This window comes from Colletotrichum jinshuiense, chromosome 2, assembly GCF_051148585.1.
Source record: "Colletotrichum jinshuiense chromosome 2, complete sequence".
NCBI classification, from domain to species: Eukaryota; Fungi; Ascomycota; class Sordariomycetes; order Glomerellales; family Glomerellaceae; genus Colletotrichum; species Colletotrichum jinshuiense.
This window is the reverse complement of record NC_139309.1, coordinates 3,824,983-3,837,513: the sequence shown is the minus strand read 5'-3', so window position 1 is coordinate 3,837,513 and position 12,531 is coordinate 3,824,983. Positions and strand designations below refer to the sequence as shown.

At 56.1% G+C, this 12,531-nt stretch overlaps 2 protein-coding genes across 2 annotated transcripts; one reads left to right on the top strand and one right to left on the bottom strand.

Moving 5' to 3' along the window:
* Positions 1 to 134: 134 nt before the first annotated feature.
* On the bottom strand, positions 135 to 1,229 carry EsH8_II_001000 (uncharacterized protein; the record flags this gene model as incomplete). Its single annotated transcript, XM_083264298.1, has 1 exon — positions 135 to 1,229. The coding sequence occupies one exon, from the start codon at positions 1,227 to 1,229 to the stop codon at positions 135 to 137; it is 1,095 nt and encodes a 364-aa protein (XP_083121620.1).
* Positions 1,230 to 7,705: 6,476 nt separating this feature from the next.
* On the top strand, positions 7,706 to 10,943 carry EsH8_II_000999 (ras guanine nucleotide exchange factor domain-containing protein; the record flags this gene model as incomplete). Its single annotated transcript, XM_083264297.1, has 5 exons — positions 7,706 to 8,254; positions 8,329 to 8,656; positions 8,720 to 8,929; positions 8,990 to 10,797; positions 10,854 to 10,943. 5 exons carry the CDS (start codon positions 7,706 to 7,708, stop codon positions 10,941 to 10,943), a joined length of 2,985 nt encoding a protein of 994 aa, XP_083121619.1.
* Positions 10,944 to 12,531: the final 1,588 nt, after the last annotated feature.

Genomic DNA, 12,531 nt, shown 5'->3' with positions numbered 1-12,531 from the left:
TCAGCTGATTACATAGGGGGCATACACATTCGAAGGGTGTGCTGTGAACCACCGTGTATGCATAGACGGTATCGATTATCTCATGTCGAAACTCAGGTAAGGACATTCCGTCCCTTTTGAGAGAAACTTCAAGCTCAGTGGTTGACTTTGAAGCGCGCAAAGAACCCACTCTTGGGCGATCTCAGAGCATCAGACGGCGGGCTGTTCTCCGTGGAGTGATTTTCCTCCCGTCCATGTTTGGTGAAAGCTCCGAGCCTGTTCTTGAGTGCCCATATGGAATCCGATTTGCGCAGCGACGACTTGGACTTTTGCTGCGGCTGTGTCTCGTCGCTTTGCGTCCAGTCAACCCGGTGCTCATAGGGGTTGTGATCACCCGCTTCGGGTTCATCCTGGTTATATGGCGATGAGGTGCCCGAGTCCCAAGCCATGAGGAGGTCACCGGTGCTCACGCGTCGCGCGGCCTTGGCCTGGTCCGTTTCAACCGACCGGCCAGCACCCATTGGCCCTTCGATTGTGTGCCTGTGATGCTGGCGGTCGCGATGCACACGGTCATTTGCCATCTCAGTAGCCTCTGGGATCTGGCCCTGCTGGAGATTGCCGCGTTCCTGATGCCGGTCTCGGTGGCTCTGCGCCAGTTTGAGAGCCGTCCTGGACAGCTTGCGGACGAGGCCCTTGTTGCCCGACATGCCCTCGGCGGTGGTGGTGCGCGTAAACTGAGAGGCGGCGAACTGCGGAATGAAGGGATGTCTGTCGCTGTCGGAACCCTTGCGCCGGGATGAGTCCTTTCCGGCTGACTTGGAGCTCCGGCGATCGTCGTCAGAAGTTTTTGACTTTGGCCGAGGGGTGCTGGAGTCGGCTCTCTCCTTTGCCGGCCTGGCAGTGGGCGGGTCAGCACTTGGTTTCGCAATGGAATTGCCAGGCTTAATGGATCCCTTTTCGAGACAATCCCTGGCCAAGCTTGCGTTTTGTGTTTGAGCGTCCATGCCGTGGAGCGCAGCCGGGAGAACTGGGGCGGCAATGGCAGGAACGGTGGCGGCATCGGCTCTGGCTCTCCGTCTTCTCTCCGCATGGAGCTTCTGGTCGGCGAGGACCTTGGTGAGTTTCTGGGACAACTCTTCGGGGTCGAAAGGCATCGGCTGCGAGCATCGCGGTCTCGGCCGAGCGGCGGCGGCGACGGGCTTGACGGGTTGCGCCGCCGGTGCCGCTGGCTGATCATGAGGGTAGCTCATATTGTATAACATGTCGATGGCATGCAAGCGTTCCACTCGAAACTATTTGTGATGTAGACAGTTGAATAACCAGTAATAGTCCGAAAAGGGTTGAATCGACAGAAACTTATTGAAACTGGCCGCGAGACGGAGGAGTAGTAGTACGGCCCGTTTGCGAGTGAACTGCGCTCTTATCCTGAGCTGCTCGGCCAAGGACGTGGGTTGATGGTCCAAAATAAGTATGGCGGTTGAGGTTGTCGCTGGCAGGGGTGGTCACGTAACATCGGCTGTCAAAACGGCTTTTTGACGTAGACAAAGATTGAAAGCGCCCCGGGAGAGAGAGGGAGAGAGATATACCAATAGCGGTGCCCTGAACACAAAGATCTTGGGACGCGGGCTATGTATATGTCATACGACCAACGCAAAACCGGGCAGTAACTCAGGTCAAGCGACTCTGGATCAAGCAGGTGATGTGGGTCGATAGCTTTCCGCCGGGGTCCTGTCGGCTGTTGGACAAGGTGGTGTAAGGCGCTGGACCTGCGTGCAGCGTGGTTGTGGTGAGGAGAGGAGAGGTAGTGAGTGTGCGCGTTCCTTGTCTGCAGGGTCCCAGACGATATGTACCTCACGGGCGAGCTTAAGACCTGCACCAAGCGTCTTCCTCCGTGTGCGCGTGTTTTGACGGCGAGAACGGGTTGGCTGGGTTGGCGGAACGGACACACCGCAGGCGGAGGAGTGACGAGACACACGGCAGCGGCAGCGTGAGAAATGCGAGGGCGATCTAGTGAGAGACCGAGAAGAGGAGAGACACACAGAATAGAGACAAGAGGCAGAGAGGGTGTGTGGGAAGGTGAAGAATTAAGAACTCGAAGGGGGGGGGTTCACGGGTGTCTTGAAGGACGAGCGTTCCATAGGCCGCAGTTTTAGACATTTGGCTCGGTCTTGGTCTGGTGGACGGGGTCGGATTCGATTGCAGACTTTCCCGCCAGGTGATGGCTGGTTGCTACTTGGAGGCACTTTCTTTCCACTTGCATCTTTTGGGTATTTAGAACAGGTGGGGTTGGGAACTGCGCTTCCTAACTTAAGCCTCTAGGAACCTTTCCTTCCTGTCTTACAAGGGCCATTGCCTTATCTTGCTGGAGGCATGGGGCACGGGGAGAGAAGGCGCACCTTGGGGCGCACTCTGCCACCCGTCTGCGTCGGCCGGCACGCGACGCATAGCAAAAGCTATCAAACTCGCATGGCTCCAGTGCTGCTTTCCCCCTCTCTCTATCTCTCGGCCCAATCGACACTAGGCAAGGCACCACACGCTTTTGACCGACGGCGACCACTGTCAACCGAAGTTTGTGCTAGTCGATGTGATTAAATTAATTGCGGCGTAGTATGCTGGCGAGTAAGGTGTCTGGATGTACTGGCAGACCACCAACACGACCAGACAGACCATTCCCGAATTGACCAAGATGGTGACCTGCAAGAAAAGAAAAGGGTGAGGAGGGGAAAGTTAGAGCAACACGCCCATCCTTAGGTGCTCGAGCCCACCTTGGGATGAACCGGCCGGTCCAACGCGGTATAGTCACGCTGTGTTAGACGCCATGTTGGTCGTCCGAGTTGCACTGGGCCAGTGATCGGATACCGCTTTGGGTCAGTCTCTCCGGGGCCTTCACACGCCTCACCGACACCACACGGAGCCGGCTGGGCGCGGTTGGCTATTTCGACGGGCGCCACCCTCCAGTACTGTATGTATGTATTCTCCTCGCACATCAGCGGCGCTGTCTGTTCTTGACCCTTGACAATCCTGCCTGCCTGGAAGGATGGCCAGAGTGCAGCACAAAAGCAACCAAGCCCTCGGCCAAGACAAATCAACGTGGTTGGTGGGCTGTAAACGGGTGCCATCCACGGCAGAGCCCTGCAGAGCCCTGCAAGTGTCAGCGCTCATGGAGGCAAGACAGCGAAGGAGCGAGAGGGGGTCTGGAGGCCGGACAAGCTCCCTGACAACTTGGATGTGCGCTTGGCTCTTGTTTGCAGCGCGCACCTGCACAGGGTTTTGATTCTGGTTGTGTGGTGTGCTATGTGTGTGTGCTGTGTGTGCGCGGGATGCAATCGAGGGAATGACACGTTCCAAACGCCTCCATCCCCCCTTCCATTCCCCCAAACCTTGGGAAAGGTTTGGTCACTCGACTTGGGAACACCAACTGCACGGTCGTGAACGTGAACTTGCAATATCTCCCAGCCATCGGACAGGGTGAAGTCAGCTTTGGACTCGCCGGTGTCTCAGAGCAACCACAGGGCCACGCCCAAGAAGCAAATTTCGCCGCGGCGGCTCTTGGCAGTCATTGATTGCGGAACGGCTAGTGAAGCGACTTTACCCAGGTTGACGAGGCGTTCCGTTCTTCACCTGCACAAGTGTATGAAAACGGATGCCTCGATTTAGGGCACGAGCGGCGTCTTTAGCCGTCTCCCTCGAACCCCGAGTCGGACTGGGCTCCTCAGGGGTTCTTTTGGCACGACCAACCGGTGATCCGTCAAGCCCATGTTTTCGTACACTGAACCGCACTCGATGCTGCCGTGCATTCGTTCAAGTCTGACCCCTACATGGTTCCACCACTCGCCCAGCTCTCTGTTATCACTGCCATCCAAATCATAAGACGTACCCTGACCAAAGCATTTATCTTGGCTGGTTATAAGCAAGCACTGTCGTGGTAAGAGAGTCCGCGTGCCATACAAACGCTTTCGCATTCTTCTCCTTCGTCTCGTCCATTGTCCCTCGATATCGCATTGCGTCTCTTGAGGTGGCCCAGCCTCGAGTGCGAACAAGCAAACATAGTTTCCGGCAATGGATGGCTGCTGCTGCTGCTGCTGGCTGCGAGGTCCTCTTACTGCAGTCTGCTGCAAGTCTGCATGTCTCGTCCTCGTATCGCCGTCCATGTAACCCCAACCTGCGCTTTACGAAAGGTTCTCTTGCCGTATCATGCAGCTTGGCCATGCAGCCATACCTCTATTCGGTTCGCTGCTGGGCGGCATTAGACTGCCGCGCACGAGCCCCGCAAGCCAGCTCATTCGCTGGGTTGCTGGCAGAGAATACGCTTCGCGACGCCACAGCTGCACGTTTGCAAAAGCAGTCGGTGGTTTTGGAGCTCATGTATCCGTATGGGAGCCTACCCCTCGTTGAACCTGGCGGAACAGCGTTCTTCGTCCCCTGGATTGCCCGCAGCCGGTCCGGCGTGGACGGTCAACGCACACGTTTGGCTCGCTCAAGCTCTCGAGACAGGCAAGCTGGACGTCGGGTCATCTGATGCCATACGTGATTAGGGCAGAAAGGCGATGGGACTAGGTGGGAGACGAGCCGAGGGCTCGATAGTTTGTTCGCCTGCCAGTCCTCGGGACAGCAACGTGCCCATAGCAATGTTGAGCCGGGTACTATCCACGCGATACCACCGCCACCAAGCCACGGCTGTCATTTCAAGCTATCGAGACGTTCAATACCATGGTCGGGCGACTGGCCCTTGGTCTGTAACGGGTCTATTCAGGTGGACAGCAAGCATTCTTGGTTTACTGATTGTCATGTTGCAATGACATAAAGTAGCCGATAAGATGCTGAAACAGTCCCGATGAGTATTCTCTAGTCAAATCAGCCGATAGTAGAGGAGTGCAGGCTTGGTGCCTGCTGTGGGATGATTCGATGGACGCATCTGGAATGCAGGCACAAGACCATCGCCCCAAGACAAGGGTACTTGTGTGTATGGAAGATGTGCCAAGCAAGCGGCCAGATGTTAGTTCACGACGTTTATTTCCACCACGAACCGTGAGCACCCGTTATGGTTCTGGTCCATTGATTGGTGATTAGCTGGGAGATGAGGCGGAAGCAATATTCAAAGCCATGGTGCAATATGCGAGGAGGCAGAAGGAGCACGAGCGGAGCTGACGGTTATTTGATCCAATGATTTAGCTTGGATGCTATGGAGTCGAGACTTTAAATCCGGAATGTCAATCATGGAGACGCCAAAGGCAATCTCACGTGGAACCGTGTCCGAGGTTGACAGAAGTTTGTTCGTGCCGGGGCTAGATCGTGTTAGGTTGTTCCATTGCCTCTCAAACACGCTTCCTTGCGGAAGGCCGTCATACCATCCTCGGTAGATGCTGGCTAAGGGCGGGGTTGGTTCGGCGACGAAATAATAACAAAACTTCTTACCTCAAGGTAATGGGGTGATCATACCGGGTGGTCTTCGTGTCGGATCCGGCAAGACTGACTAGAGGCATCCCATGACCTAAACTGCCAACTATAGGTTCGAGGACTAATGCTAAGCTCCGATCTCTAGAGGGTCGTCCTGGTTCAGGGTGTGATGTTGGCAGATACGTTGCATCGTGCAAGTCGATGCTCTGTGCTGTGTTGTAGCCGGGCGGAGTTATTCCGAGCATGTTAGACTAGAATCGGTCGACGACTGGAGGTTTCGAGGCCGGACCCCGGCATGACTTGGGTGGCATGGCGATGACGACACTTCTGCGCTGTTGGCGGTAGCAGAAACAATCGTTTTAACATTGTAAGGATTGGAATGGCATCAAGCCGGCCTGCTTCATCTTCATCGCAAGACGGTGCTGGCCCGGACAAGCTCGTCGCAATTGACTCTAGTTTGGGTGGGTAAACCAATACATGGGATAATTTTCGCACTACTGCGTATGTTGTAGTGCGACGGTACCTTTGTACCGCAGTAGTGCACAAACTTTGTTGCCCCGTCCTAAGGCAGGTCCGCCGTTGGGCGGGATACAAGCAATGGATCATGCCTAACTCCATCCGCTAGGGGAGAAAAGACCCACTGAAGCACCAGGGGCCCGGCGGGTGGACTGCTCCTTCTGTACCAAATCCACCAAGGTAGCAAAAGTTGGAGGTACCTTACCTGACGTCGTGTAGTACCGCGCGGGTTACTATCAAGAAGGAGGGGAGGAACAGAAAACTCCCCCGGCAACCCGGGGAGGAGATCGTCGCTTTCTGTCACCCCTACCCATTCGGTCCTGTTTTCTTTCTTTATCCTTTCTGTATTCTAGTAGAAACATCAGGGTGCCTAAGGGCGGGGCGTAAAGGGCGAATGACAAGAGTTTGTGTCCGACCCTTTTTGTATGTGTATATGTGTGCGTGTGTGTGTGTGTGTGTACATGTGTGTTTCTTGGGCTGTGTTTCCTATTAACGACCATGCTTACCTAAGACACCCTCACCCTGGAGCCACCGAGGGACCGTTGGCGAGGGCTGTGAGGGCGATCAATTGGCAGATGGTGCCCAATCACCCACCTCCCTTTTTACTGTGCAGAGTTAGTCCCGCAGAGGGCAGACCCCTAGTGTAGAGTGTGAAACTTTCCGTCGGGCGGTTGAAGTCCGGACCAGGCGGCGCTGGATGCGGTGCCGGGACCCCGAGCTTCTCTGGAGCCCACTTTGCACCAAGCATACGGTGGAACATCCCTTGTCCTTTCTCCGCTTGCCTGGTTGCTCCCGTCCTGTCATGTTGTGAGCCCTGTTCGCTGCCCTGTCCGCCGAACGCTTCCATAGAACCTGCTGAGTTCAAGCAACTCCTACATGGTAGGCTACCGACCAAGTCAGTCGCGCACTTTTCAACTTTTTGGAGTGCTCCCTCTCGCTCAGTAAGTGCCCCTGATCACCGCGGCCCCTTGCCGCTCTCCCGTTAGTCTCCCAGTCTCTCCGTGCCTTTCCGCTTCCCTTTCCCCTCCACCACCCCTTTCTTTCATCTTACTTGGACAAGTCCGGTCCGAACCAGTGCAGCCTAGCCTAGCAGTCAACCATCCGCAAACCCAAGGTCGGTAGCAAACCAACCACCCCCCCTGTCCCCAAGAGCAGGAGTAGGAGCAGGAGCAGGAGCAGGATCTGTTGTGCATTCGCTGGCGAACTTGGCCCCTAGTCTAGAAGCAAACCGCAAACCAGACATGACGGGACCGCACCAAGCCTGGCCCTGCACATGCGCCGTCGAATGTCCACCTTGCTGAATATCCTGGAGCCCTGGAGGGGGTCGGAGCCCTTGGCCTGGATCCGCGACTGACCTCATTTGCTGTCCCTAGCATCGTCGACCGCCGCTCCCCCATCACTTCTCAGAAGCCGACATCTGCGCACCGGTGGAGCGCCTAGCGAAAAGGCCCCTTTTCGACCCCTGGTCCGCCGCACCACGAGGCTCTATCCGTACGCACCCAGTACCTTACCTGACGAACCGCAGTGCCGTACACTGTACCTTGCGCCGTCCGCTGCTCTTCACCAAACCCTTCGAGGAGGAGCAAGGTACACACACACTAAGAACGGCCCCGGTGGGTTTGCCATGCCTTCCTTGAGGCTCTGGAATCCCGACTTTTAGTCAGTGCATCCACTGTCCCAAAAGTTTGGTTTTCACTCAACGTCTGCCGGGTCTACTCTGTCCTTGTCCGGTCCTGGTCTTTCCATCTCTTCTTCTTTTGCACTTCGTATGTCTGCCTTCCCCGAATAGCCTCTGCCGCCCCCGGTCGTGGCCATGGCGTCCGATCGTATGGGAGCTCGAAAGGCTCACAGGAGTTCAGAAGGCTCCCACATCCCCCCGAGGCAATACCACGCCGAAAGGTACACTGCCGCCGTCTCCTCCTCCTCCTCTAGAAAAGCCGACCGCGACGCCGCACACCGATCCGCCCCCGCCGCCTCAAGGGCATACCCTTCCCATTACGCCGTCCGCCGAGAGTCTTCCATCGAGCCAATCCGGTCTGCTGGGCAACCTGCCAATTACCGCGACTCCTTTGTGTCCATCGTCGATGATCCTTTCTTCCTGCGCTTTGACGACCACCAAATCGACGAAGCGCTTGCATTCGACCCGCGCTGGGCAGCCACCATCACACGAAACGACGCTGACGCCGAAGACAAGCACGACGGGAGCGAAGACAATAACGCGGACGACGACGACAGCCGAGAGGGCGAGGGCGAAGAAGAATTTGATTTTGACAGCTTTGAGTTCCGCGATGACGACACGCCCAACGAGCGCTGGCCGCCCCCAAGAAGAGAGTCGTTGATAATAGGTCATTCCTTGTATTGGGTATGCCCCACCAGACACAGACTGCGGGGTAGCTGATGAGACGGGAAGTGGAAAAAAGGGGCTGACGATCATAGCAACCACCAACCTCCGCCATCATGGAAAGCCTCAACATCGCAGTCATTGGCGCGTCGGGCGTCGGCAAGTCGTCCTTCGTCCAGCGCGTGCTTGGCCTGTCGCGACCCCCCATAACCAACGCCTCCAGTGTGCGCATGGTCGTTGACAACGTCACGTACGGAGTAACACTAATCGAGCTCGACCTCGAATACTTCGAGCTGAACCCGTTGCAGCCCATCCAGTGGCCGAAACAGATCAACGGACACATTGTCCCAAGAGTGGATGGCGCTCTGATTCTTTATGATGTTATGAATAAGGAGAGCATGAAGGAATTGCCCCAGACGATAGGTGAGTTCTAATATACCTTTAACCCGATTCAATTCGACGCGTCGCGTCTTGCTGACCTATCAGCCGCTTTGACGAAGTCTGGTCTCCCTGCCATCCTCGTCGCCAACAAGTGCGACCACCCAGAAAGCGAACGACAAGTTGATCCTCAGCGTGTCGCCAGCCACGAATATTTCAAATCGTGCGTCGCAGTATTCAGCCTCTCGACCAGCAGCCCCGAGAGAGCCAGAGCCTGCTTGAATACAACGCTGAAGGCCGCCATTGCTTATCGCAAGGGTATATACACCCGAGACTAGAATGCAATAATTGGTCAATTCAATGCTGATGAACGGTTAGAATCACAAGCATCGGAATCGGGCATGTCCCGCCGTCGCGCAGCCTCGGCAGCCAACCTCGAGGCCCACGACAGCTCGAACGGTCGGCCGCTAAGTCAGCAGAGTAAACATAGCCGAGCGAGCTCTGATTTGTCGCTTCTTCGAGGTGTCCCCCCTCCCATTCCCGACCACCTGCGAGGCCCACCACCTCCAAGGAGCCCTCGGATAGCCGACTTTGGCGCCGCGCCTTCCAGCTCTGGCTCGTTTGGAACGGAAACCATTGAAGAAGAGACCCAGCAAACTGTATCGAGCCAGCTACGGACGCCTGGTATACGCCTCGATCGCGGACCGACGGATTCATTCTTGGACATGGAGGAGTCGGATGGTGAATCGTTCAGGTTCTCGGATGATGTTCCCATCCTCCAACGGAGCGACGAGAGCTTCCTCGAGAAGCCAGCCAAGTCGGCCGGCGTGGCCTTTGACGAGCTAGTCGACCGTTTAATTGCCCCTCGCATGACCAAAGCCGACAACAACTTCTCGGACGTTTTTCTCTGTCTGTATCGGAAGTTCGCCGCGCCCGGCGAGCTCTTCTCGGCCATACTGACGCGACTAGACCGTGTCAGAGATGACAAGTCGGCGCACTACCTCTCCAAAACCGCGACGCAGCTTAGAATTATAGAGGTTGTCGCCAAGTGGGTGTCACTGTACCCCGGTGATTTCGCGCGGCCAGGGACGAGACGGAACTTGGAGGAGTTTATCAAGCATCTCTCCACCGAACCCATCTTCTCGATCGCTGCGCAACAAATTCGGCGGCACCTCGAATTCAGTGTGGTGGAGGACGACGACACCGGCTGGGCGAAATCAGATGAACTGGCGGACGAAGCAGGCAGTAAAGTTCTGTCCAAAGACAAGACACGCTCCATACCGGACATATCCGACGGCATGGGCAGCCTTCTCCTAGATGACGACAAGACAACCGATGAGAGGCCCTCCGGCAGCTCCGACTTTTCACAGGTGGACAGAACTAGCACCGCTGGAACGCACGTCTCGTTCCACTCATACGACGAGTATGAAAGAGAGGCGGCCAACATGGAACCCACTGACGTGCTGCCCATGAACAAATTCCGCTACCATATTTTCATGGATATAACAGACGACGACATCGCCGATGAAATGACGCGCATCGACTGGGTCATGTTCTCGTCCATCCGCATCAGAGATTTCGTCCGGCATGTGAGCCTCTCATTAGACCAACGGTCCAAATGCAAGAGTCTCAAGAATGTCAATCGAATGATCAACCACTTCAACCATGTGGCGAAGTGGGTTGCCAACCTGATCCTGCTGCGGGATAAGGCAAAGCACCGGGCGCAAATGCTGGAGAAGTTCATGAACATTGCGCAAAAGCTGCGGCGTCTCAACAACTACAACGGCCTGGCAGCAGTGCTTGCGGGCATCAATGGCACCGCAGTGCACCGGCTGTCTCAGACCTGGACCCTGGTGCCACCAGATTCACAAAAGTCGTTTGCGAAATTGGGCATTCTCATGGGCACACAAAAGAGTCACTTTGCGTACCGACTGGCATGGGAGAATTCGCCATTGCCCCGGATACCGTACATCCCGCTACACCGAAGAGACCTAGTGTCGGCCGAGGAGGGAAGTAAGACATTTGTGGGGCCTGATGGCGACCGAGTCAACTGGAAGAAGTTCGAGGTGCTTGGTGAAGTCCTGCTACCGCTCATGAAGAGCCAAGGGACTGCGTATCCCAACCTCACAAAGCACGAAGCAGCCCGAGAGCTTATATTGGACTGCAGAATGCCAACGGATGAAGAAGTAAGTCTTTGTGATGGTGCAGCGCTGCAATTTGAGACTAACGATGGGGGCAACAGGAAATATATCAGCGAAGTGTCCAGGTCGAGAGCACATCAGGAGGCGGCAACGACATGAACAAAAAGAAGTTCCCCTGGTTCGCCATGTAGGACCAGGTGGTCCGACGAGGCTTGTCGACGGGGAGACTCTGACGAGAGCATAACAGCGAAGCGCAGAGACATGTGATGGCGTAACATCGGGGCAGGCAGGCCACGGGCCCGCACGAGAGGCATGTCGGCGCATGCAGGCGTATATAAACATTCGGATTCATACGGCATTGTGGGACTGGTGAAAGGCGATTTTGGGCTCGATTTCCGCGATATAGATATCCTGTTCCGCAATTGACATTGAGGCCATGAATGGCCTTGAATTCCTTACGAGATCCTGAGCTCATTCTTTGCGACTGCGACGAGGCGACTTGAACTTGCGGTGTCGACAATCTTTGGCCCATGTCGGTATCCCGGCCGGGTTCCCCGACCGGTTTGCAAGATTGAGAGTCTTCTAGCCGCACTAGGGATGATCGCCCTTGAGGCTCACTTTAGCACCACGTTTTTACCCCCTCCAGTCCTCCCTCCCTCGCGAGTGACTGGGCAGCAGCGACAACCACTATCAAAAAACAGCACCTCATCGGCGATCCATAGGCGGCTCCCCTGGTCGGCCGGCGTGGTCCAGGCCATGGCCGGGCCTGCGGCGGCCCAATGCAGTGCGATGTGACCGGCGAACAGCCGCCCCGCTAGGTAGGATTAAGCTGCACTAGAGCTGGTTGACGTCATGCCTCTGAAAGCTCTGATTCTGGCGTTTCAAGGAGAGGGGCAGCAAGGGGAAGCAAGGGGAAGTGAACCGGCAGCGCGAAGGAGGCGCAAATTGTTCTGAGATGGCCGTCAATGCCCTGCGGATACAGGCGATTGAGTTGAGCAACGTAAGGCACTCGCAGAGTCACAAGTGCAGCTGGTCGGTGGGTTGGTGGTGGTGCCCTGGAGCTGGAGGCGATGTGGATGGGGATGTAGGTACCTTGGCCGCCGACATTCGGCAGCTAATGTGTTACTGAAGGCCAGGGAAGGTACCTGTTGCTGGCTGCGGGAAGGCCATTCCAGATGGGCAAACAAAATGGCATAGCTTCGACTGCCCCGCGGTCGCCCCCTCAACCTTGGCTGCTGCAACCTGCTCTTACTCGCGTTGTCGCTGGCTGCTCCGCACCACCTTACCTCTGGTAGCTCTAATGCAATACAATGCCATGGTACTTTCCCGGAGGCTGGGTGAGCTGGGCTAGCTGAGTTTGTTATCGCCTTTCTTGGTTGGCTGACGCTGCTGTGCTGCTGCGCTGCTGAGGCGCCATCTCATTCTTGCGGACCAGAGCTCCCGCCGTTGCCCGCTTCCCAACACGTCAGATCGTTCGCTCATCATAGTGAGGCACAAAGCCGCAACCTCTGTCCCAAATACTACTCTCATACGCCATCTTGCATTCTGCATCGCCAACTTTCCCACCTCCTCTGAATAGCTAGCTCGACCACCGGCTGCGAGCTTACCGCCTGTCGCTGAAGCCATCGTGATACGTGACGTGCCCTGCTGAGCTGTTTTTGGCAGCATTGCTGGGGTGTCTGGTTCTTACTAAAGTCACTTCCGGATTCTGCACTTTGTCCCGTCGCAGAACCTTCGCCCTCTTCGCCACAACCCACAAACCTATTTCTTTCCTCTCCC